The 23,496-nt window shown below is 35.5% G+C and overlaps 1 protein-coding gene across 1 annotated transcript in view; it reads left to right on the forward strand.

Annotated features, from left to right (window-relative positions):
- Positions 1-23,231, forward strand: part of LOC140753789 (uncharacterized) — a 71,631-nt gene extending 48,400 nt beyond the window's left edge. Inside the window, exons 2-4 of the mRNA XM_073088572.1 lie at positions 9,573-9,691; positions 22,348-22,441; positions 22,941-23,231. Of these exons, the coding sequence (XP_072944673.1) occupies positions 9,573-9,691; positions 22,348-22,441; positions 22,941-23,102 (375 nt within the window). The 3' untranslated portion in view covers positions 23,103-23,231. The remainder of the gene's footprint in view (positions 1-9,572; positions 9,692-22,347; positions 22,442-22,940) is intronic.
- The last annotated feature ends 265 nt before the right edge of the window (positions 23,232-23,496 follow it).

A 23,496-nucleotide genomic window follows, 5' to 3' on the forward strand; every position in this document is an offset into this window, starting at 1 on the left:
TGTGACTAAAATAGCGCAATTCCGTTTATATAACACATCTAATAAAACTTTATAGATGCCGTAAAAAGTGGAACAGTTCTGCATGTGCAGTGAACGGTTAAAAAGAATAGTACCCAGGGATTGTGTCGCTAAAACTGCTCTTTCTACTGCAGTTCATGAATACGATTTTTGAAAAAGGTAGAAATCTACACGGGGACTCCGATGAAACGTTTTAAGCGTTTGTTGAAATGAAATTGTATTTTGTGTATTTTTCATTAAAAGTATATCTCATGTATGTATATTTCATTAAAATATTAAACGTTAATTTACATGATTAATTAAATTAAATTTAGTAAATATTATTGCTTAGTCGAAATTAATCGAGCGTTCGCCATAATTTTTAAAGAACAGTAAAATATGTTTAATAAATATGAATGTTTAGTAAATATGAATAATTTTTTAAAGAACAGTAAATATGTTCCGAAGGTAAACTATCAAGCAATTTGATATTATCTATTTATTAATAAGAATTTTATGTGTAGCTAAAGTATTAATTTATTTATTACTTTATCTTAAATACACTTTCACTAAACATGAGTCTGTAATGTATTGTTTGATTATTATATCCCGAAGTGTTTTGAATTTATAGGGTGTTAAGAAAAAATATATTTACAATAATACTTAAAATGTAAACGTAGATTTTGCATCGCCTTAAAAATACAAGACCGGCGAAGATTACGTAATCCCTACAATGTCATGCCGTTTAATCTTCGCAAGGCGCTGAAGGCTCATAAATCAACTTTACAAGCGCATTACCCTAAGCAAACAGTCATAATCGAACAAACAATGTCCTTCAATAAAAGAATGATAATATCCGAACAAACTTTCATCCCTCGGCCGACTTGGGTGATTGAAGTACTCTATATAGGTATAGTATGTATGTGGTGTATGGTGTTGAGTAAAGACATGTTCCTATTAATGAAGCGATGTACCCTTTCAACTATTATACTGTAATTAATGAATATTTATAATTAAGTGAAACTATATAATTAATTAAGTGTATATAATTAATTACTATATAATTAAGTGAAACTTAGTTACAAATGTTAACAAAATTAATGAAATGTAAATTAAGATACATCGCACGTTAAAGTGTAACAATATTGTTCGCGTTAATTAAGTAAATAGATATTAAAATCCTTATAAACTTAAATTATATTGTGCACTGAAAATATGTTGAGATAAAAATAGATTATTATGTGCAATTAAACACGTGATAACACATAGGTACTTGTCACCCTATTACATTTTTGTATTTAAGTACTTCCGTAAACTTTTAAATTATCATATTACTAATAGTAGTACTGTTTGAAACTATTTTTCCCTTAATAAACAATAAATATTAAGTATAAAACGTTCTATAAATAAACGTTATAAATCAGCAGTGATAGCCTAGTGGTTAAGAAACGCGGCCTCTCGATCGAGGGGTCCGAGGTTCAAATCCCAGGCCTCTGATTTTCAAACTTATGTGCGTATTAGAAATTAATTAGCACTTGCTTAAACGATGAAGGAAAACATCATGAGGAAACCTGCATACCTGAGAGATTTATGAAAAAAAAAAATCTCAAAGGTATGTGAAGTCTACCAATACGCACTTGGCCAGCGCGGTGGACTATGGCCTAATTCTTCTCATTCTGATGGGAGACCCGTGCCCAGCGGCGGGACAGTAATGGGCTGATGATAATAATAAAACGTTATATACATACACATGTAATATTCACCGCAAAATAATGAAAATAATTTAATAAATTGTCTAACCTGCTAAAATAAGAAATTCTGAATTAAATTTAACTTCGAATTACGTTTTCAATTTTGCTCGGACATTTTCTCAAGAGCTCAAAACATGCTCTAGCCGCCTCTAGGTGCCTGTCAACTACAATTTTATGCGACACGCTCTCCCGTACGGATCCGCTCGTATGCACGTATGTGTAGTGTATTTCGGTTTTCACCCAGAATATCTTTATAATTTCGCCTTATATAAGTCTTTTTCTTTTGACGAGACTTTTTTGTCAAAATTCCTCTTAAAATTAAATAGAGATAAGTTTATTTTACATACATTATTGGACCATTTATGTTTTCTGTCGATTTAGCCATGAGTCATAAGCATTATACACATTAGTTGAAACTGCCAAAAAAGTTCAGAAAATTGCAGTGAATTCAAAATCAAACTTAGGTATACTTAGTAATTTTATTTTCTAATATGATCAGAATTCTTTTACCATACCTATCTATAGTTTTCATAACGAATTTTACAAAAACTCTTTATCTTCATTGTCTCGTGATGAAAATACGAAAAAATGCACAGTTTAAGTTACATTTACGATTCCGTTCGAAAACATTTACTACAGCTTAAATCATCCTCTAGCCGCTTTTACCTGTCAACTACAATTTTAATCCATTTAAAACGATATTTGCGCTTTTGGAAAAGAAGGGATAATACTCCTAAACAATAATAGTAATTAGAAAGTTTTATACTTATAATATCAGTGTTCTTAGTATATATTTATGTAAATTATAAACTAGCGAAATAAAGAACATGCCGTTGTTTAATTTAAAATTAGATTTTTTATTAAATTAAGATAGCGAAAAAGCATGCACTAGCAAATGGTCGTTGCTTTCGCCCGATAGATATCTGCCAATCTCCATATATTCAAAATCGAACTGAGGTCGGTCATACATACATACAGTACGAATCCACGATGGTGTCCAGTTTATAATAGAACTTAAAATCCTAAATCTAATCCTGCCCTATTTTCTAAAAAAAAAGCCCAGAGATGGATTATGGATCCGTAATTAAATGAATTACATAAACTAGACATTATAAATATAGTTTAAAAAACTAAAAAAACATCCTTTATTATAAAATCAACTAAATGTTCAAGATAAGTAAGTAGCTTATAACTGATCGTTTTTAAACAATTTGAAGCGCTTTTAAGTCTAAAAGCAGTGTAAGACCTGAGCTCAAAAATTACATTTTCATATTCGCTCGGATCGTTTACAAGAGCTTAAATCATCTCGGCCGCGTTTACCTGTCAACTGCAATTTAATCCTTTCAAAAGCGACGATGTGAGGCCATGATCCGCCCGAAATATTCGTAGTGCACGCTCAATCCAATTATTTTTGAACCTCGAGATATAAACTGAAGAGTCACTTGGATATTTTGCTTGCTGACTGTACATACGGATTATGTGAATACTATGTTTCATTTATTTATCTGACCACTGAGATAATGACAAAAAAGAACTCTTTATCTTATACACGATGCATCTTTATTATTATAATACACTTTGAGAATTATTTTGCAAACAAATATCTGAATTTTCGAATTACATTTGTTGAATTTAAGTGGAAATACTTATGTTATGTTTACCGCTTTCTTATTGAATTTTATGGCAGATTGGAAAAGATCTCTATATAAGAAGCATTTGTGTCGTATAACAAACAGTACTGTTGTATTGAATGTAAAATTAACGTGTCTATGTATGAGTTCAAAATAACTGCACTTTAGTAGTCAAAAGCGTTAAGCAGTTCGAAAGGAGGTTGGCTAAATGCAGCAGAGCCACGTCGAAGTCGAGTGTCGAGAGTCGAGAGCCGGGACGTGATCGACTGCGACTGTCTCGTCAGGACGCAGATAAAATCATTAATGAACCTAATAAATCGAATTTGCTTATTATTATACACGTAGTACGAGTACATTTACTTTTATATGACAATACTTTGTATTAAGAACTTATTGGCATTAACTCTTTACTTTAAATGCTTTCATAATGAATGTTAGTAGACGCTAGCTTATTATTAATGAAAACCAGTATGACGACACAAAGGTAATTGTAATATGCTACGTTAATAGCTTCCGATTACATAGTAAAATCTAAATAATGGGTTAGTTATATCAATCAAAATGTGCTTGTAACATAATAGATAAAAAAGGAAAAATATTTTTTAGACATTCGAGTACGTTTTGTAAGTTTCTCATTTTGGACACTACAAATTAACTTATAGAGATAAGGTTAGATGTAATGAATCAAAAGGCACCAGTGCCAACCTTGAAGCAGTGTGAAGTGCGCCTACGTTACTATTTTCTAGATAAATAACAGTAAATTACTAATAAATTTAACAATTAACATCCGGTCACAAACTCGTTTACTAGTTCTTTAAAGGAATATACTGCATTTTACATTTTAACTGTAGAGAGATAGGCTAAGTGCAATGAACCAAATGGGCAGCAGTGCCAACGTTGAAGCAGTGTGAAGTGCGCCTACGTGACTATGTTCTCAATACATAACAGTGAATTATATATTTCACAATAAACAACAGAACGGCCTTCTCCTACATGCCCACATATCTACTCGTTTAAAATGGAGAAAGAAACAAATAACTTTATAATGAAATGCGATATAAACACACATAAGGATATGTTTTTACGAGGAGAAAACATATACAATATACATACAACATAAGATACATAATAAGCTGATAAACAGCTTAAAAACTAAAACAATGCAATAATTAATTAGATAAATTACAGCATATTCCTATGCTTATATAACATATTGCATCCGGAAAAGGCACTCACTTAGCATTGATGACGTTTACTACTTCTGTAAAAAATATATACTAAAAATTACAGTCTACACATTAACTGCACAGAGATACGGCTAAGTGCAATGAACCAAATGGGCACCAGTGCCAACGCTGAAGCAGTGTGAAGTGCGCCTACGTGACTATTTTCACTTCGATGGAAAATTACTTGCAGGGAGGACTCGGACGCTCACTTCACAGTGAAAAGGATTCAGATTTAATAGTTAGGTAATTACTCACCGTGTATTAAAATGTTTACATGTTTTGTTACGTATATTGATCGTTGTAATACGTCTTTTGCACACGTTTTATTAACTCATATATCATTCAGATACATGAATCCGAATATATACCGAGTTAATGAAATTAATACTTAAATTAAATATTTGTCAAAAGTATATATTATTAGTGTTATAATTTTTTTTTAATCAACACCTTGAATAATTTAAACGCTTAAGAAATATTTCCATTTATAATATTAAACATTGTCGAAAAAACATCTTAAACAAATTCCATTTTTATCGTTTACGAATAAACTAGACAATGTTATAGGGATAGTTAGAACTGGAAGTACACAATTTAGAATCATGTAGTAAATAGTTGAGAAAAATGCAGAATTTAAACATTGTCGTTTATAAAGATATTTTTTATTTCACAGCAATTAAGGTTTTTGGCGATAAAATAACATATTCCATATTAATACGCGTTTCAAACACTTCAATAAGTAATCAAAAACATATTAATAATTTACATATATTCAGAGGTCCCAGTGTCATTGTATTTCCTGACATTGATAGCGTTATGAATATAAAACATTTCAATCATGGCCACAGCAAAGCTGAAGTGTGGTTGAATGGCGTCCAATTTGGAGGCAATTAATTGTGACGCTTGTTTGCAAAGGCACCGATTTTTTTAATTTTCCGAATAAAACTAAATTTTTATTTTAAAACGTGTCATGCTAACGTAATACTTGTTAGGTATGTATTCACTTGTGCCTATGAAACACAATAAGTTTGTAACCTTTTTAAAGTCCACATGTCTGTAAGATTTTTAATATCCGACTTCTAAACACGACTCTACCGACGCAGGGTTACGATTGAGGAAGAGTTTGAACTCGTCCAATATGGAATGGCAGATGGATTATGTTGAACATCTGAATTTTAACTGTACGTATTTTAATCTTTTGGTGATTAAAGTTTACCAACCAACCACCCGCAGCTTTTCAATCAATGCAGATTTAAATTTCTTTTCTCAGTTCAGAAGTCATTCTCATAATAAAAGTCATGTTTTCATTTTAAGAATACGATCAACAATTCTTACAACAAAAATGTTAATTTCAGCTCTTAAAAACTGCCAATTAACTGCCAATTTAAAATGTCACTGACTATGGCGTTATGAAAGAAAATCAATCACATGTAGGACGAAGTAGATATGATGGAATGACGGCCAATTCCGAAGCAATTAATAGAGACACGTGTTTGCGAGGATGCTGTAATTGGGCGACAACACTCAATCGACTCGATTCTGAGTGACGTGACGAGCCATCACTCACAACAAGGCGAGTGAATCGAGCACCGACCAAGAGGGCCATTGAATATTAAAAGCCGTTGTAGAGGTTTTGTCTGCTCCCAATGAATATCGATGAATACGAGATAAGTACGAATCTTGCATATGTATTTTTTATATGTCGTTCGTAAAATATCCTAAATTAAATTAAAAAAAAAAAATAATGTATCCCTCGCCACAAATGGGGGAAGAGTAGGGAATACACTACGATGCTGCTCTAATGTAGATTGATGGAAAATTTCTAGATAGATGTCATTTACAAATTTAACTGTACTTTTAAAATAATCGCCTTTAAGCGCTCATTCTTACAATCAAAACCATGTGTTGTATCTGTTGCTGACTGTAATGTTATGAAAATTAAAAATCATCAATCGTGATGGATCGTGACGACCAGGGCGAAGCAGAATAGCGATGGAATGACGTCCAATTCGGGAGCAATTAATAGCAACGCGTGGTTGCAAGGATGCCCTGTAATTGGGCGACGACACTCAATCGACTCGATTCTGAGTGACATGACGAGTCACGGCAAGGCGAGCACCGACCAAGAGGGCCATTGAATGTTAAAAGCCGTTGTAGAGGTTTTGTCTGCTCCCAATGAATATCGATTAATATGAGATAGTACGAACTTTGCATATGTATTTTTTATGTCGTTCAAAAAATATCCTGAATTTATATCTAAAAATTCTAAAAGTATCCCTCTCCATAAATGGGGGAAGTGTAAAGAATACTCTTCGATGCTATTTATTAGAACAGTGGATCCACATTAGTGGATTGATGGAAAATGTATACATAGATATCATTTATAAATTTAATTGTACTTTTTTAAATAAACGTCTTTAAGCGCTCATTCTTACAGTCAAAACTATGTGTTGTATCTGTTGCTGACTGTAACGTTATGAAAATTAAAAATCATCAATCGGGATGGATCGTGACGACTGGGGCGAAGCAGAATTGTGATGGAATGGCGTCCAATTCGGGAGCAATTAATAGCAACGCGAGTTTGCAAGGATGCCCTGTAATAGGGCGACGACACTCAATCGACTCGATTCTGAGTGACGTGACGAGCCATCACTCACGGCAAGGCGAGTGAATCGAGCACCGACCAAGAGGGTCATTGAATATTAAAAGCCGTTGTAGAGGTTTTGTCTGCTCTCAATGAATATCGATGAATATTGGATAGGTATGGACCTCGCATGTGAACTTTTTATATGTCGTTTGCACTTAATACCAATACGCACTTGGCCGGCGCGGTGGACTATGGCCTAATCCTTCTCATTATGAGAGGAGATCCGTGCCCAGCAGTGGGACGGTAATGGGTTGATGATTATTGCATTTAATAACCCTTGCATTGACTGACATACAATGCATAGTTTAAGATTGAGGAAGCTATAAAAATATAATGAAATTTATAACACAGTAATACACAGTAATTATTTATAACGTAAATGAACTATTGTAGGATTTCTAAAAATGCAACCCTTTAAAAAACTAAATAAAACTAATTTTAATAAAGGTGGTATAAACTTCTGTGGTTCGTCTGCAGCTACACCGCCGCCACAGTTATTTCTGCCTAGTAGCGTTAAGCGCTTCAATTCTGGTTTGAAGGTGTGGTAAGGAAGACAAACTTTTTTGAGGCATTCCAGTTCAGGGCTTCACACATACACTTCTATATATAAAAATTCCAACTTTTAAAATTCTGCCCAGTTTATGATTCTATTTTAACATAAATTATTCCTACACAAGTAAAAAATACATTTTTCGTCTAAAATTAATTTACGGATTTTAAAGAAATATTACTTTAAATTAAGCTACCACTAAATTAAGTTACCACTAATTTACAAAGCTGAGTACATAAAAAATTAGAAGAACAAAGCTGTATATATTTTTGAAAAATAAAATAAAACATTTACATACAAAGTATGTATCTAAATGAAATATGAATTAGTATTCCTTGTTTATAGCTCGACGTCGCTAAAAGTTTCCATTACCATTTGGCATTTTAAATTTTGAAACAACGAAACGCTTTTAAATCCATTAAACAATAGTTAGAATCGTCAAAGGGTCGGTGACGGGTCGGCGCGTCTGATCATTGTCCCGGTACGAGACGTCCACCGGAGTCCGGAACCCGATCATTAGTGTGCTCACTCGACGTGAAAGCGATTTCCCAACGAAGCTCCCTGACGCAATATTGTCGAAAGGAAAACTCTTTAGAGAAAAAAAGCGTCGCGGAGAGAAAATGAGACTGGAATGTCGGAAGCCAATCGGGCGTGCTCACCAGCCAATATGCTTCCGTTTACGTTACCGCTGACGTAGCCTGATCCACAGCAAGTATTGCCAAGTCCATAAACCGACTTTCTGATATTAAAAAAGATGCTTTCTGTTGTCATAGGAATACCTAAAACCGAAATGTGGAGGGCGGAGGATCCACGCGGCAACTCATCGTCTGAAAGAAGGTCCTTACGGAATCCATCATTACCTAAAATAAAATCATCTCTAAAGTATTTCATCTTTGAGCGATAAAATGTTGACGACGTTTTTGTTACTGTTGTTAAAAATCTAGAAATTTCAGCTATTCGTTAGCTTTTAAATTTAAATTATAAATCCAAACTTAATTTTAAGGTTCAGAAATTTCCCTAAAAACTTCTCAATATTTTCACTTGGCAACACTGGCGGGGAAGTACGCAGACGGAACGGCCCGGCTCCCATCGCCCGCGGTTGTAAACTCGGGCGTACGAAACAACTTCGTTACAACTCCGCTGTTTTGCTGGCTGGCAATATTAGTTTTAGTCAAAAAGCTATTTTTCAACCCGCCGTCGAAAGGCTTGTGAAGTTTTCTAATTTAGCAAATTCGTACTCAATGTTTCATGAAGTCTCGCTCCGGGGTCCAATTGAAGATGGCTTGCCTTAATATTGCTTTAAATTTTGTTCCCGAGATAACAATGAAAGAAATTGGGGACTTCGCGGGGAATCGCTTGCAGTATTTTTCTACTTACAATGTTTTGGCTTGATTTGGTTTACGGTTCATTGCTTGGATATGGAAATGACTTTAAAAATACTGCATTCTTACAAATTCGCATTGAAATAATATTTTCAAATGCTGAAAAAGTGTAATCCGTCTGATAAATTAAGTAGTCACTGATGCTTTGGAGTGAATTATTTAATTGTAGTGATGATTAATATTTTTTCCATAATTAGAGATAGCTTGTAGCAAATTTCTGCGGATTAATACATTATTGTTAGTCTTACTGACATTAGAAAAAAATAAAGTCTATCTTTTTGTACTATGGAAGTAATCTAGAAATAAATCTAGGATCGTTAGACTGATTTTCAAAACAGGAAATGTCAGGAAACGGTTATCTTATATTTTCCTTTTTGTCTTGTCATAGGTGCTACTATTCCCGGAGGAAGGTTGGGCGAGGAGTGCCTCCTCATCCTACTGGACACTGCAGCCGTGTTGGTGGCGACGGTCGCGCTGCAAAGTTGTCGAAGTTGCCGGCACTCGAAGGTAATTAATTATGTTTTTACCTAATGACGATGTAATCTAATAGTCTCTTCATAAATAAATAAAATAGAAATGTGAACTCGTTGCAATGTATGAAACAAACAAACAAAACGAACATTGTTTATTTTTAAGTGCATAATAATTGACTCGCGATAAAATTACCTTATAATGATACAAAATATTCATACGTGTAGTCTTAATTGTCAGACATTGCTTATTTGCATTAAGATTCAATTTACTTGCGTCTATACTCTGTCAATCTTCGTCTACTTATCTTTACTCAATGATGCTGAAACGTCCCCTACCAGTGAACAGACAAAAACAAGTGATACAAACAGCCCCTGCAAAATAAGTTTCTAACTTCGCAGAAAGTTCTTTACTCTGGTACACTTACTTGCAAGTTTGCAACTCTAAATTTCACTGCATTACTTACAAAAAGCTGTTAATTTATGTTTTAAGGTGCTAATCAACAAAATGACATAAAGAAATTCTAAACAGTATCCTAGGTATGAGTTTTTACGTTTAGTCAAAAATGACAGCTTGGTTTTTGTATACGTATTTCCCATATATTTCCAACCATTTTTGATACAATCCGCTAGGGGCGCTGCTTGGAAATGTATGGGCAAATATGTAAACAAATACCAAAACAGTCATTTTTATAAAAACGTAAACATTCGTACAAACGTACAGGTCATTATGTAAACATACGATAATAGTTGTACAAAACCGACATTATAGAGCTACCTATCTTTTACTAATGACTAAAAAACAAAACCACAGAACCAACATAATACGTATGCTGAGCAAAATATGAATGTCTTAATTTCCGCCGCGATTTCCTTTAAGACCCACAATAAATTTGCTGCAAAATTAAATGTTTACGTGGCCGCAAGGAAGCACTATATCATGTTTGTTGAACATTAACGTGCTTTTTGCAATTAACCGCGCGGTACAGGTGAGTGCTAAACCGTCGTTTGACAAATGACCGCGGTGGCTGGGGGCGCCACTATCGCGCAATCGCAGCGCCACCTCACGACGGTGCGAACGTGCCGTAAATAAAGATGGCGGACGCTGAGGGCTTAACGAGAATGGAATAGTATTTATTAGGTACAACAACTGTACTATGAATATTCTATTTAGTTTTTTATCTCTTATATCGGAAGAATATTCAAGATCTGTAAACGATTGTTATTTTAAGTACAATTGTATAGGTATGTGAAATATTACATTAAAAAAGTATGTAAACGGTAAGCCCTTTGACAAATTCAAACTACCCTTATCCAATAATAACCGAATCCAAAGAATAAACGTGCTCTCGGAAGTACAGAAACGCACGTGAAATTTAGCCACTAATCTCATTTATCAAACTCCACGTATCCTAACTTTGTAGATCAAGTAAGATCTATACAAGCAATGATAGTATCCCTGTTTCTTAGTAAATGAAACGCCTAAGTATAAAAAATTAAAACATTAAGTAACACTTTCAATAAATTAGTTAATGTTAATATCTTGAAGCAAAATTAGAACGAAACTCCCGTTTAGGATGATAATGAGGCAGTGAAGATACGAACGAATAAGGTTGAAGCTCACTAATACCTCACGTGTACTGCCGCTCTCGGGTGAAATAGTGCCTCTCATTACGAGCTCGTTAGTTGTCATATGCGCGGCATCAAGCGGGTCAAGTACTGCAAATTCTGTAGCCCATTACCGCTCACAGGTAGACCGGTTCAACACGCTAGCTTCAAATGACATACGTTTAGAAATCGGCATCAAAAGAGGAAAATGTTAAATCACCCTACATTTTAATTAGATATCTTGTTACGTATCCAAAGTAAAAGTTTATAAAGGCCCTACGTATCCTTGATGAAAGTATGTCACGAGTTTTGATGCTTTTAAATATTGACGGTATGTACATAATTAACATTGCTACAAAATGTATCTAGATAACATTTGTAGTAATACACTTCTTAAAAGTTCTTAAAAATTGTCGTATATCGTCAACGACAGATAATTATAATTTAATTAGTTCAATATTTCGTTAAATTATAGATTGATTAAATAAGAGAACCAGTTGTGATGGCATTTATTTCAAAATATCAACTACAGTTGTCATGAAAGATAGTTCAAAGGCAGAAGAAAATTTGAACGAATTTCACATTATGATAGGATGATAATGAGGCAGTGAAGATACGGACGAATTATACTGAAGCTCAGTTTAGGTTAGTAATACCTCACGTGTACTGCCGCTCTCGGGTGAAATAGTGCCGCTCATTACGAGCTCGTTAGTTGTCATGTGCGCGGCATCAAGCGGGTCAAGTACTGCAAATTCTGTAGCCCATTACCGCTCACAGGTAGACCGGTTCACACGCTAGCGTCAAGTGACATACGTTTATATCGCTGTGACAACTGAAGCGTGATTTGAAATCGTCTTCAAAAGAGGAAAAGGTTAAATCAGCCTACATTTTAATTAAATATCTTGTTAAGCATCCAAAGCAAAAGCTTATAAATCCCTACTTACTTAAAACAAAACCAGAAGTAGTGGGTGACATTAGAATCACTAACTAAAAAGAATACGTAGTGTAGAGTTTTAGGTCGCTGGTTTCTAATCCGAAATATAATTTGGAACCCTTGTGCGCTAGAAACAATAATGTAGGTGAATAAATGTATAAATACCGTAGAACTGTGCGGTGCTCCCTTCGGCGACCGATCGACCGTGATGCACACACACTCGCGACTTCCAAATAGGTCCCCAGGACCCCCGTAATAAATATAAATTATATTATACGTCCCGTGACGAAATCTGAATACCGACTGTCCGTACAATGTGTGTTATGACAGAAACGTCAACCTTTAAATTTTGAATTTACTCCTTTTATTTATAATCAGTATTTCGACCAGTTCTAAATACTGAACATACCCCCGCCCGAGAAAGGCCAAGCCTTTATCAACCAAAATCCAAAAAATAAAAGCTTACACCGAACATATAATAAACATAAATTAACACAAACAAGTTTGTGACAAACCCTATTCCGAAGGCAGCCTACAAAACTTAACCATAGGCCGAATAAATATAACCGATGTTGTTTTCAGTTTATCCGTATAATACAATCTTTCTCAGGCAGTAAATCCAAGATCCGACCTAATTTCCATTTTAAAGAAGGCAAGTTTTCTTCTTTTAATAAAACTAAATCTCCGATTTTAGGTGATCCTCCAGGTTAAGTCCTTTTACTTCTAGTTTGAAGCAAGTGAAGATATATACTACTCAGTCTTCTCCGAAATCTTTGATAAAGAGCTTGCGCCAATTAACATCTCTTCAATCTATTGTTTTCTTTCAGCTGTATAAATTGTCCCACAGTCGAACCGAATGACATGTGAAAGACTCCGCCGAGAAGTAAATGTAGTTAATGCTACAAGAAAGGCTTCCTTCGTCAAATCGTTGACACTTAATGTTCATTGTACAACCTTTGCACAAGAACAAAGAAAAACTCAAAAAGATATACACCATAAGGCTTTAGGATTCCTTAACCGCGAAACCCCAATAATAAAAGAAAATCTTTAAAATAAAGAAAAGCAAAATCCGTTTGAAATATGAAATACCCCGGTGGCATTCACCCTATCCGTAGGTAATGAAACCATTAAATGTGTCAATCCATTTGACCAAAAAACAAAATATCCTACAACGAAAATAATAGACCTTTACCAATAAAAAAAAATTGAATTAATTAACCATATAAAACATATATCTACAATAAAACCATAAAACCGCTAAATCAAATTAATATCTTTTTCCGAAATTTATTTACCGTACGTCGTTTATCCATGATAGAGAACCGTTTTCTCACCGATGAAAAATAACTATTTACCGTAAACGTATCTGTCAAATATGGCGAACCTACCGCATATCGCCGTGTATCATCCCGTTGATGACTAATTTTATGATCTAAATGTCTCCAATCCGCAATGGCACTAGGATTGTCGTTAGTGACCCTAACCTTATGTACAAAATTATCCGATTTAACGTTTGTGAATGTTTGGCAAACATTAATATTCTGGGCACCTTTATGATTATTTACCGCGTATGAAAAATGCCCGGACAATACATAACCAAAAATAGTTTGTATAGCGTGAGGCAAATTATTATTTATTTTAACAATATCCCCGAGCATAACCTCTCCTAATAAATCCGCACCAATTAAAATATCAACCTCCCGACTAAGGTAAAAATATTCATCCGCAAGAGGTAGTCCTTTGTAATGACTACAAATCTCTTGAGGTAAATTGAAACTAGGCAACTGATTAGTTATTTTATTTAAAATAGTAGCGGTAGATACCAATAACGGTCGACGTGAAAACCGCGGTCGAATCGTTAAATTAACCCCATTTCTACCACTATCCACTGGTATGCCACTCAGTCCCGTGACTGTAGAAGCATTTGTTTTAAACCGCCTTAAACCTAATCTATTAGCACAACTCTCCGAAATAAAACTACCTTGACTACCGTTATCCAATAACGCACGCGCTTCTTGATATTGCCCATGTGCATCCTTAATATGTACCATGGCCGTAGACAAAAGAACCGTACGATTAAACATGTTACCTTCAATCATGTTAGAAGTCAACGAAGCACCACCTTGATTCGAAACCGTAATATTTGCCTTGTTAGATCCGCTAACAAATGCAGTACATGGATTATCCTCCACCCTATCCGCGACAACATTAGAGGCATGTGCCCTACTGTTACCGGTCACAGTAGGTGTCGCCGCCGACCTTGCACTGCTCGATGCTGTCTGGTAGTGAGGTAAATCCATGTGAATAAGATGTTGATGCTTAGGTGACTTACACTTAAAGCAAACCCATGAAGATTGACAGTCCGCTATCTTATGAGAGTTAAAACATCTAAAACATAGTTTATTTTCTTTAATAAAGTCTTTCCTAAGACCCACCCTTAAAGATAAAAATTTATTACATTTGGAAAGATGATGTATTCCCTTTTTACAACATTTGCAGCCTACCTGCCTACTTTCCTTAAGTGCCGCATGAGTTTTAGTAGTGCCATATGCCCGATGTGAATCACCACTTGACTCTAAAATCCTAAGTTCATTTTCCAAAAACCTTATTAAATCCTTAAATTCCGGAAACTCCTTTCCTGTAAACCGTTCTTCAAAACCTTTTTTTAGACTATTATCTAATTTTTGAAAATTAATATAAAACAATAAATGAGTCCACTGATCAACCGGAAAATTCATCTTTTCTAGCGCTTTCGTATTTTCTAATAATGTATTTAAAAATAATTTAATAGAACTTAAATGTTTGGTGACATGTGAAATATAAAACAAATTATAAAATAGTTTATCTGCTAACAATCTTTTATTATTATATCTATTGTTTAATAGATCCATAGCAACCGAAAAATTATCTCCCGAAATAGATAAGTGTTGCAATAAAACCTTTGGTTCTCCAGCCAATGAACCTAATAAGTAATACATTTTCTCCGAATCAGATAAAGCATTATCTTCACATATCAAAGAATTAAATAAATCCATAAATGAAACAAACTCTTCTATTTTTCCCGAAAATGTAGGAATCTGTATCCGTGTTAAAACCACCCGCTTCCGCTTGTCACCATCATCCATTGACCTGAACTCCGAACCATGTTCAGTCTCCGAAGATGATATTTCTAAAAACTTCCTCTTGATATCATAATATATTCCATTATATTTTTTAAAATCGTCCGAATAATCCACATCAGAGCCTTCGTCCAATTCCGATTGCAGCTCCAAAAACATCGACGTAAATTCTTCATAATTACGATCCAAATCATGATACCGTATTTTAAAATTATTTTTATCTATTTCAGATTTAGGTTCCCGCTGAGAAAGATCGTAAATAGAATCCAAATTATGAATTGCTAAATCGTATTTTAATTTATTCAACCTTTGTTTAGATTTAGGAGCCATTTCAAAAAAATTAAATAAGAAAAAATTAAATTAAATTTAAACCGATAGAACGCTGTCACAAAATTATATGTCAACCGACTTGACAAATATGAAAACACAAAATATTACCGAATGTAAATTATAATCCGCAATAATAATTTCCAAACCGAAATAAAACCGACCGAAATAATAGAGTAGACAACGACCATGCAGTCCACCTCCACCTGGTGTAAATGACCACACGTGCGCTGTTACTCTTGAGGACTAAGTTGGAACGCCTCGATTAAGTATATCTCCCTTACCACACCTTTTTCAAACCAAAATACAGCAGCTCCAAACACTGCTGTAATGGCAGAAATAGATGTGGCGGTGGTGCTGCCGGAGTCGAACCACGTAGAGTTCTACCACCTTCAACCGACACAACCCGAAACAGAAGAATGCTCAACACAAGCCCGACCGAAACACTAATAATAATCCGAAAAAACCGCCTAATACCGTTGACGTTTCTTGTAGTACCCGATGTACATAAATAAAATAGTAACCGAAAAAATACGTGTATCCCTACGTAATAATTGTAGAGTACACCCGTTTTTTGATGTTGTCCAGCCGCTGTAAATACTTATAATCCGGCAAAGTATTTACAAACGACGTGGACGTGTGCCGATGTCTACACTACTGTTCACCAACACACAAGAATATACTTGCGAGCACGGAAACCCGAATCCGGCTCGAAGGACCAAAATGTAGAGTTTTAGGTCGCTAGTTTCTAATCCGAAATATAATTTGGAACCCTTGTGCGCTAGAAACAATAATGTAGGTGAATAAATGTATAAATACCGTAGAACTGTGCGGTGCTCCCTTCGGCGACCGATCGACCGTGATGCACACACACTCGCGACTTCCAAATAGGTCCCCAGGACCCCCGTAATAAATATAAATTATATTATACGTCCCGTGACGAAATCTGAATACCGACTGTCCGTACAATGTGTGTTATGACAGAAACGTCAACCTTTAAATTTTGAATTTACTCCTTTTATTTATAATCAGTATTTCGACCAGTTCTAAATACTGAACACGTAGAATAGAGATCTTAAGCTCGGTGTTATCATGAAATATGCGTCGTTTAAGCAAAACAGTCGGGCGGAAATAATAATCGTTAACGCTAACTGCCAATTTCAATTTCTCGTATCACTTTTGCGAAATATTTTCAGAATAGTAAGAAAATTTAACTTAATTGTTTGTCAATACTGTTTGTACGTACATTTCCAATCAGCGCCCCTAGCGGACTGTATCAGAACTGCTACTGGAAATATATGGGAAATACGTAAACAAATACAAAAACAGTCATATTTGTAAAAAAGTAAAAACTCATATTATGGGTACCTACTGTTTACTTTAAATTTCTATGTTCCTCGATTCCGGGGGCACTACCCCCACAACAAACCTATTTCTGCCTAATAACACCAATGTTCAGCGCTGCTGAGTTTTGCTTTGATGAAAATAAAAAAAAATCACGTCCATTTTGCTCAATTCATCTTTCACGAAAATCTAAAGGTGGTGTTTGAAGGTGGTAGAACCCTTTTTGGTTCGACTCCGGCGGCACCACCGCCACACCTATTTCTGCCTAATAACAACAGTGTTAGGCGCTGCTGTGTTCCGTTTTGAAGGGTGTGGTAAGGGAGACATACTTTTCCGAGGCGTTCCAGCTAAGTCCTCAGGGGTAGCGGCGCATCTGTGGCCGACATCAGATAGGAATATCTAAATCTATCTGGGTCGGATTACAGATGTCCATGGGCGGCAGTAGCCACTTACCATCAGGTGGACTGCATGCGCGTCTGCTACTCCTATATTATAAAAAAAATCTGTAACAAAATTAGCCCACATGTGTGCCCAATATACGAATCTCGAAAATCTAGTACCCTAATAGTTAACATAATATTAAATGCAATGATCATTAGGTTCTATTTAGGTATAATTGTATTACGGAAGCGCTTAGGTACTGGCTTGCGAATTCTCTAAGCGCTTAAGTCTGCAATAAACATAAGATAAAATTACTTTAAGCTACTTTTGCGATTCAGTTCACTTTACATTTACGTTTAGAATAAGGTCATTATGGGGCTAATATCAAGAGATTTTTAACCAGTATGAGTACTGATTTTTTAACAGAATATAGCAACACCGCCGTTCCTATTTCTATCTTGTGAACAATCTATAACAGTTGCAAACTTATGTTTCTTTGATTCCTTCTTTCTGTCCACCTGATGGTAAGGAGTCACTGTTCCCAATGGACACGTGTATTGTGTAATCAATTTAATATAGGGATTCTATCTGAAGCCGCTCACAAATGCTAAGGACTAATATTGTCCCCTCTTGTCATGTTAGATCAGCCACACTCTTTCATCAAAAGCTAAACTGTTTTACGTTAGACATAGACCACAGTGGTGCCGCTAAAGTTCTGGTATATACTGATTCTAGCACCTTTCAAATCGTCATTGTCGTCAATCCATTACCGTCCCGCTGCTGGGCACGGGTCTTCTTTCGAAGTAAGGGTTTAGGTTATGACCTAAGTCCTATAGGACTTCACACACTCTTCAGCTTTGTATTTAGAACTCTCAGGTGTGCAGATTTCCCCTCGTCTTTTTCCTTCACGATTTAAGCAAGTGATAATTAATTTCTAATACACACAACTTTGAAAAATCAAAGTCTAGGATTTGAACCTCGGACCCCACGAATGAAAGGTAAAATACCTTAACCGCTGAGCTATCAAATCGTCATTAATAGCAGTTATCATTAACGTTTGCCGTTATTTGTCGCCTCCCCAGTACCTAATCCCTACACTCATCTGGATCTCGTTCCCGAATTGCGCAAACGTTAAGAGTCGACGATTATGGGGTAGAAAGTAGTACAAAAGGGAGCATAAAGGTTTTTAATTTGTTCGTGGGAAGTTGGCAAGGACTCGGCGAGAGATGTTCCGGTCTAAGGGTGTGTACACATATTCGGTGCGGGTACCTTGTTGCAACAGATAAGAACATTCATTTTATTTATTTATTCGTTTATTCGCCAATTAAAATGTAAAAGTAGTATTATCAAAGCGGTATTAATAAAGCTAGTTACTAAGATAACTTAATGAGTTTTTAGTTAGGAATTAATAAATTACGCATATTAGGCACTTAAGACCAAGTTTGCAATAATATACGTAAGCTAATTTTAAAGTTGGCTAATTGGTGGAAATAGCTAGTAATTAACATTGTCTAGACACTAAACCGGCATTAATGACGATTTGCCTACCAAATTTGACGTTTGATAATGTCTTCCTGTTATAAACTTCGATCACTAATAAGAACTCGTTATAAATCATATTTTTTGATATAAGTAATTTGGTCTTTGGTAGTAAATTTTGATAGATTCATTATAATCAATTGTTAGTTATTAAGACCGAGCGTAAATTGAGTAGTTTCTAAATCTCACCTCATACTTTAATGAGTAATTGATTATAAAGTATTTGAGGGCTGTTATAGACATGGTGAATTAAATTAAGATACACAGTACATGTCTATTGCCTAATGGAAGTAGCTCATGCTTATAATTTTTTCTAGACCCAGTAGTCACATTCGATTGAGTATTTTGTAAACCTTCCCTACTATCTAAAACTCAATGTGTAATAAACAATATTTATTTATTTATTTCATATTTACGACCCGCGTGGCGGAGCGGTCACCATGCCGGTCTGACGCGCAGAGGGTCCCGGGTTCGATCCCCTGGCAGACAGATTTCTAAATGATGAATTTAGATTTCTGTTTCTGGGTCTGGGTGTTTGTGTATTTGTCTCTGTGTGTCCATAGCACTCACGATACAGGGAATCCTAGTGTGGGGCTGTGAGTGTAGAAAGCGTTTTTTTTTTTTGCACAAAAAATATATAAGAAAAATAATGCCATTGAAAGATAAAATACGTTGCGGTACGGTTCCAGCATACCGTCTTACCGTACGCACGCCCTATTAAAGGGCTTGCCGCCATTACATCGGCCGTTAGGGTTGCTCTAGGCACGTGTTGGATCTGCGCCCTAGTAACTGCGCTACGTGCCCAGCATCCAAACGTCATGTCTACGCGAAACCTGAGAATAAAATATTTGGCCTCGCAAAAATGTATGTTTTATTAATACAGAACACCGTATTGACATACCTACGTCTATCATTTTATTCGCGAAAATGTTACGTTACCAAATAAGCATTTTATGTTTTAGCCACGTTGAGTAAAGAGTATTTGCACTATAAAATATTCAAATTGTTTTCTTTAATGTGGTTATAATAAGGAGCATTGCTAGAATTAAGAATGAATGGTATTAATTATCTTCTAAGTTCTAAATTTATACTTTAAAAAAGTCTGGCCATGGCCAGCCCTTAATAAGCACGAACGTTAATAAGCACATCAAGCAAAAATATTCTTAATAGTGTGTTTATTTATTTACATGTATGTGCACCTAATTTGTTAGCGCAGGGTACATCTGTTTTACATATAAGAAATTAGCTCTCCGTGTGCAACTCTATCAGTGTTGCTTACTCTGATCCAGCCTGAAAATGATATTCAAATTGAGAAAAATTTAGTCCATTTTTGTATTCCAAAAGTCGAATATTTTTTTTCGTCATATGAAAAGTCGAAAAGTCGCTTAATTAGGAAAATTGCTCTAGATTTCTTGCTTAACCCCTAAACATTACATTGAACGCATAAGTGCTACATTGAGCTAAACTATTCTCACCTGATAAATGGGCCTCAAGAAAGTGCGAAATGCGAATAACTTGAAGATGAATGATAAACGAAAAATAAGATAGATTTATGATTTTCATGTCTGCCTCAAAAGTAGCACATTAGCAGGATAAAGTACGAGTATATACTCGTACTTAAGCCACGGTTTTGTCTGTTATAATGTTATAAAGGTGTTTGTTTGTTTGTATTTAATAATAATTTCCGCATCTACTGAACTGATTCTTAAAATTCGAATCTAACCTATTTTTGATATAATGATACCAACACATAAATATTTTTATTATAAACAAAACATTTTATTCTGTGTCCCTGTGTTCATAAGGGCAAAGCTCCGGAATCTCTCGACCGACTTAATTAAACTTTTTGAGTGCATAAATTTCACCTTTTTATATGTATATCATACCCACTGAATGCTCATGACCTCAAGGTCCTTAAACTCAAGAAAGGTTTTATGACCGTCTAATCTCTCATCCCAATGTATCCTGTAATTAAATAACACATCGCATGACCTCTCACAAGTCTTATGACCCCGTAATATTTCAAGGAAAATCCCTATTTAATACCATCTAACGGGCCAAAGCTATATAAATCACAGGCTGTCATCCATATTACAGAGTACATGTGTTACAACTAGGTATATAATTAGCGCACCCATCCATCTTTTCACAAAGTGAAAGATTACAGTCATAAGCGTTGGTATATAAGGTTCTGTATAGATACGTAAGTTCTGAACATTTTCGATAAGTATAGGGTTTCAGATTTCTGAAAGTATTCTTTGGAAATAATTCATGGTATTTTTATATACATTTATTAAATTTATTAAATACTATTTAAACCTAACACGGTCATTGTAGAGCCTTATGCTTTCTTATAGATGTTTGCTTAGAAGATAGTTTAGAAGATTCTAGTAGGTGTTTGCGCTTTTGAAGTTCAATGGAACGGCAGTTGCAGATTCAGTTAATGAATACAAGCCTCCTCCGAATAAAGATTCACTTGTTTACAACCATTTTTGAAACACTTCGGTCAAACACTTCCAAAGCTGGTTTCACTTCGTGGTTCGACTCTGGAAGCAATATTGCCTATTTCTCTAAGATGTTCTAACTCAGTCGTGTAACTATGTAGTTACTTATAAAAATCAGATTCAGATAAAATACTAAGTAGACCCTGTATTAAAATACAATAGATAATGAACATCAGTATACGTGTAGTTATTTAATGAGGTACTCGTTTAAATTAAACCACTGTGTTTGTTGAGATGGATTAGTGCGCTACTGGGCGTGGCAACACATGCATCTTGTGACAAAAACGACAGCGTGTAATTATTTTGGCTTATCTACACAATCTTATTGTGAGCTCCGTATTTATTAAAAGCGTTGGTTCATAAGGGGAATAGCTGTAGTAACCCTTTTTATGTTCCACTGCTTGGTATAGATTTTTCCCCTTAATTGGGGGAGGTCTGTACCCTTACCATGAGTTTTTACGTTTTGACAAATATGACTGTTTTGGTATTTACGTATTGGCCCATACGATTTCCTAGTTCTGACACAATCCGATAGTGACGCTGATTGGAATTTGTATGGACAAATACGTAAACAAATACCAAAACAGTCATATTTGTCCAAACGTAAAAACTCCTGGTAAGGGTACTGGAGTCCAAAATGCTGCTCCAATGCGGACGGTGGAGGAAGATAGGGGCTAGTGACCATTCGTATCAGATATATTCAAACTACGAAAGCATGTGTCATAAAACAGTATGCTATCCAATAATAACTACTGGGACTGCCGGTAACGTGCACTAAGTATGGAAGAACACCTAAAATCACTAGCGGTCACCCATCCAAATCCCGGCCACACCCGACGTAGCTTAACATTTTAAATAAGTTACGGCAGGCCAACCACAGTGTTATTTACACTGTGACTTATCTGTATAGAGATAATAATTTTTTATGTGTTTCCAGGCACAGCACCCACGCTCGCATGGTGGTAAGCGGCGTCAACGCGGTCTACATCGTGGGCACATTCAAGCATCTTGGCACTGACGCTGACTTTAAGGTGACTAAGATTATATCAAAAGGTGGTAGACCTCTCAATGGTTCGACTCTGGCGGCACCAACGCCACTCATATTTCTACCTAACAACAGCAGAGTTAAGATCTGCCGTGTGTTATTAGAATGGAAACATACTTTTTCGACGCATTCCAGCTTACCGACCTTAGATTGGAATCTAATCCTATCTGGGGTTGATTACAGATGTCTACCGGTGGCAGTAGCCACTAGACTGCATGCTCGTCTGCTACTCCTATATTATTATAAAAAGAAAAGCAAAATGAGTAAAAAAATTGTTGCATGTTCACCCGATCCTTAATTTTATCAAACGCATATAAATATTATACCTGTAGTTTTTATTGGTTACTTTGATTTCCTGTTCTCTTTTTTACTTCTCCTTTCTTCTGTCTCTGTAATACTGTTTAGTACAAGCACACTATTGTGGAACTTATACATTCATAACAGTAACATCACTTACACAACTACTAAAACTATGGTCCTTACAGCTATACCTAACAACGAACGTAACCCAAGCCGACTTCAACATGGGGTACACGATGACGGGTACCCTCGAGCGAGGCAGCCGCTCCACCAACACCTTCCAGATGACACACTTCGCCGTCCTGCGCCGCTGTGACCACGAGTCGCACCACCTGAAGACATCGTAGACCATTTTCCTTAACGTAACAAAACAACCTTAAATATTGTAATTTGAGATAGATGTGTTACAGCTGTACGAAAGTTTGTATTTCTGATGTTTAGTGGGGCCCCTGGCAGTTTTTTGAGGGCCCTCAAGTAACTTCAGTAATCAAAAAGAAAAGAATTTAGATATTTTGTGCTTCCAATGAAGACCTATGCAGAGAGCCCTCAAGTAATAACTTCAGAAATCAAATTAAACAAACAATTTTAAGTTGGAACTTGAAATTTAATTCATTGTTTGGTCGAATGCGTAACGCCTTTGAGTTATGGGCTCCTAGTATTTTCCTAATCTTGTATCCGTAATGGTACTCGTATACGACTACTCATAACTTTCAAAGTTTTGAAACATGTCTCTATTTTTAA

Source organism: Epargyreus clarus, unplaced genomic scaffold, assembly GCF_041222505.1.
Source record: "Epargyreus clarus isolate Ecla_fem2 unplaced genomic scaffold, WU_Ecla_fem_2.2 ptg000027l, whole genome shotgun sequence".
NCBI classification, from domain to species: domain Eukaryota; kingdom Metazoa; phylum Arthropoda; class Insecta; order Lepidoptera; family Hesperiidae; genus Epargyreus; species Epargyreus clarus.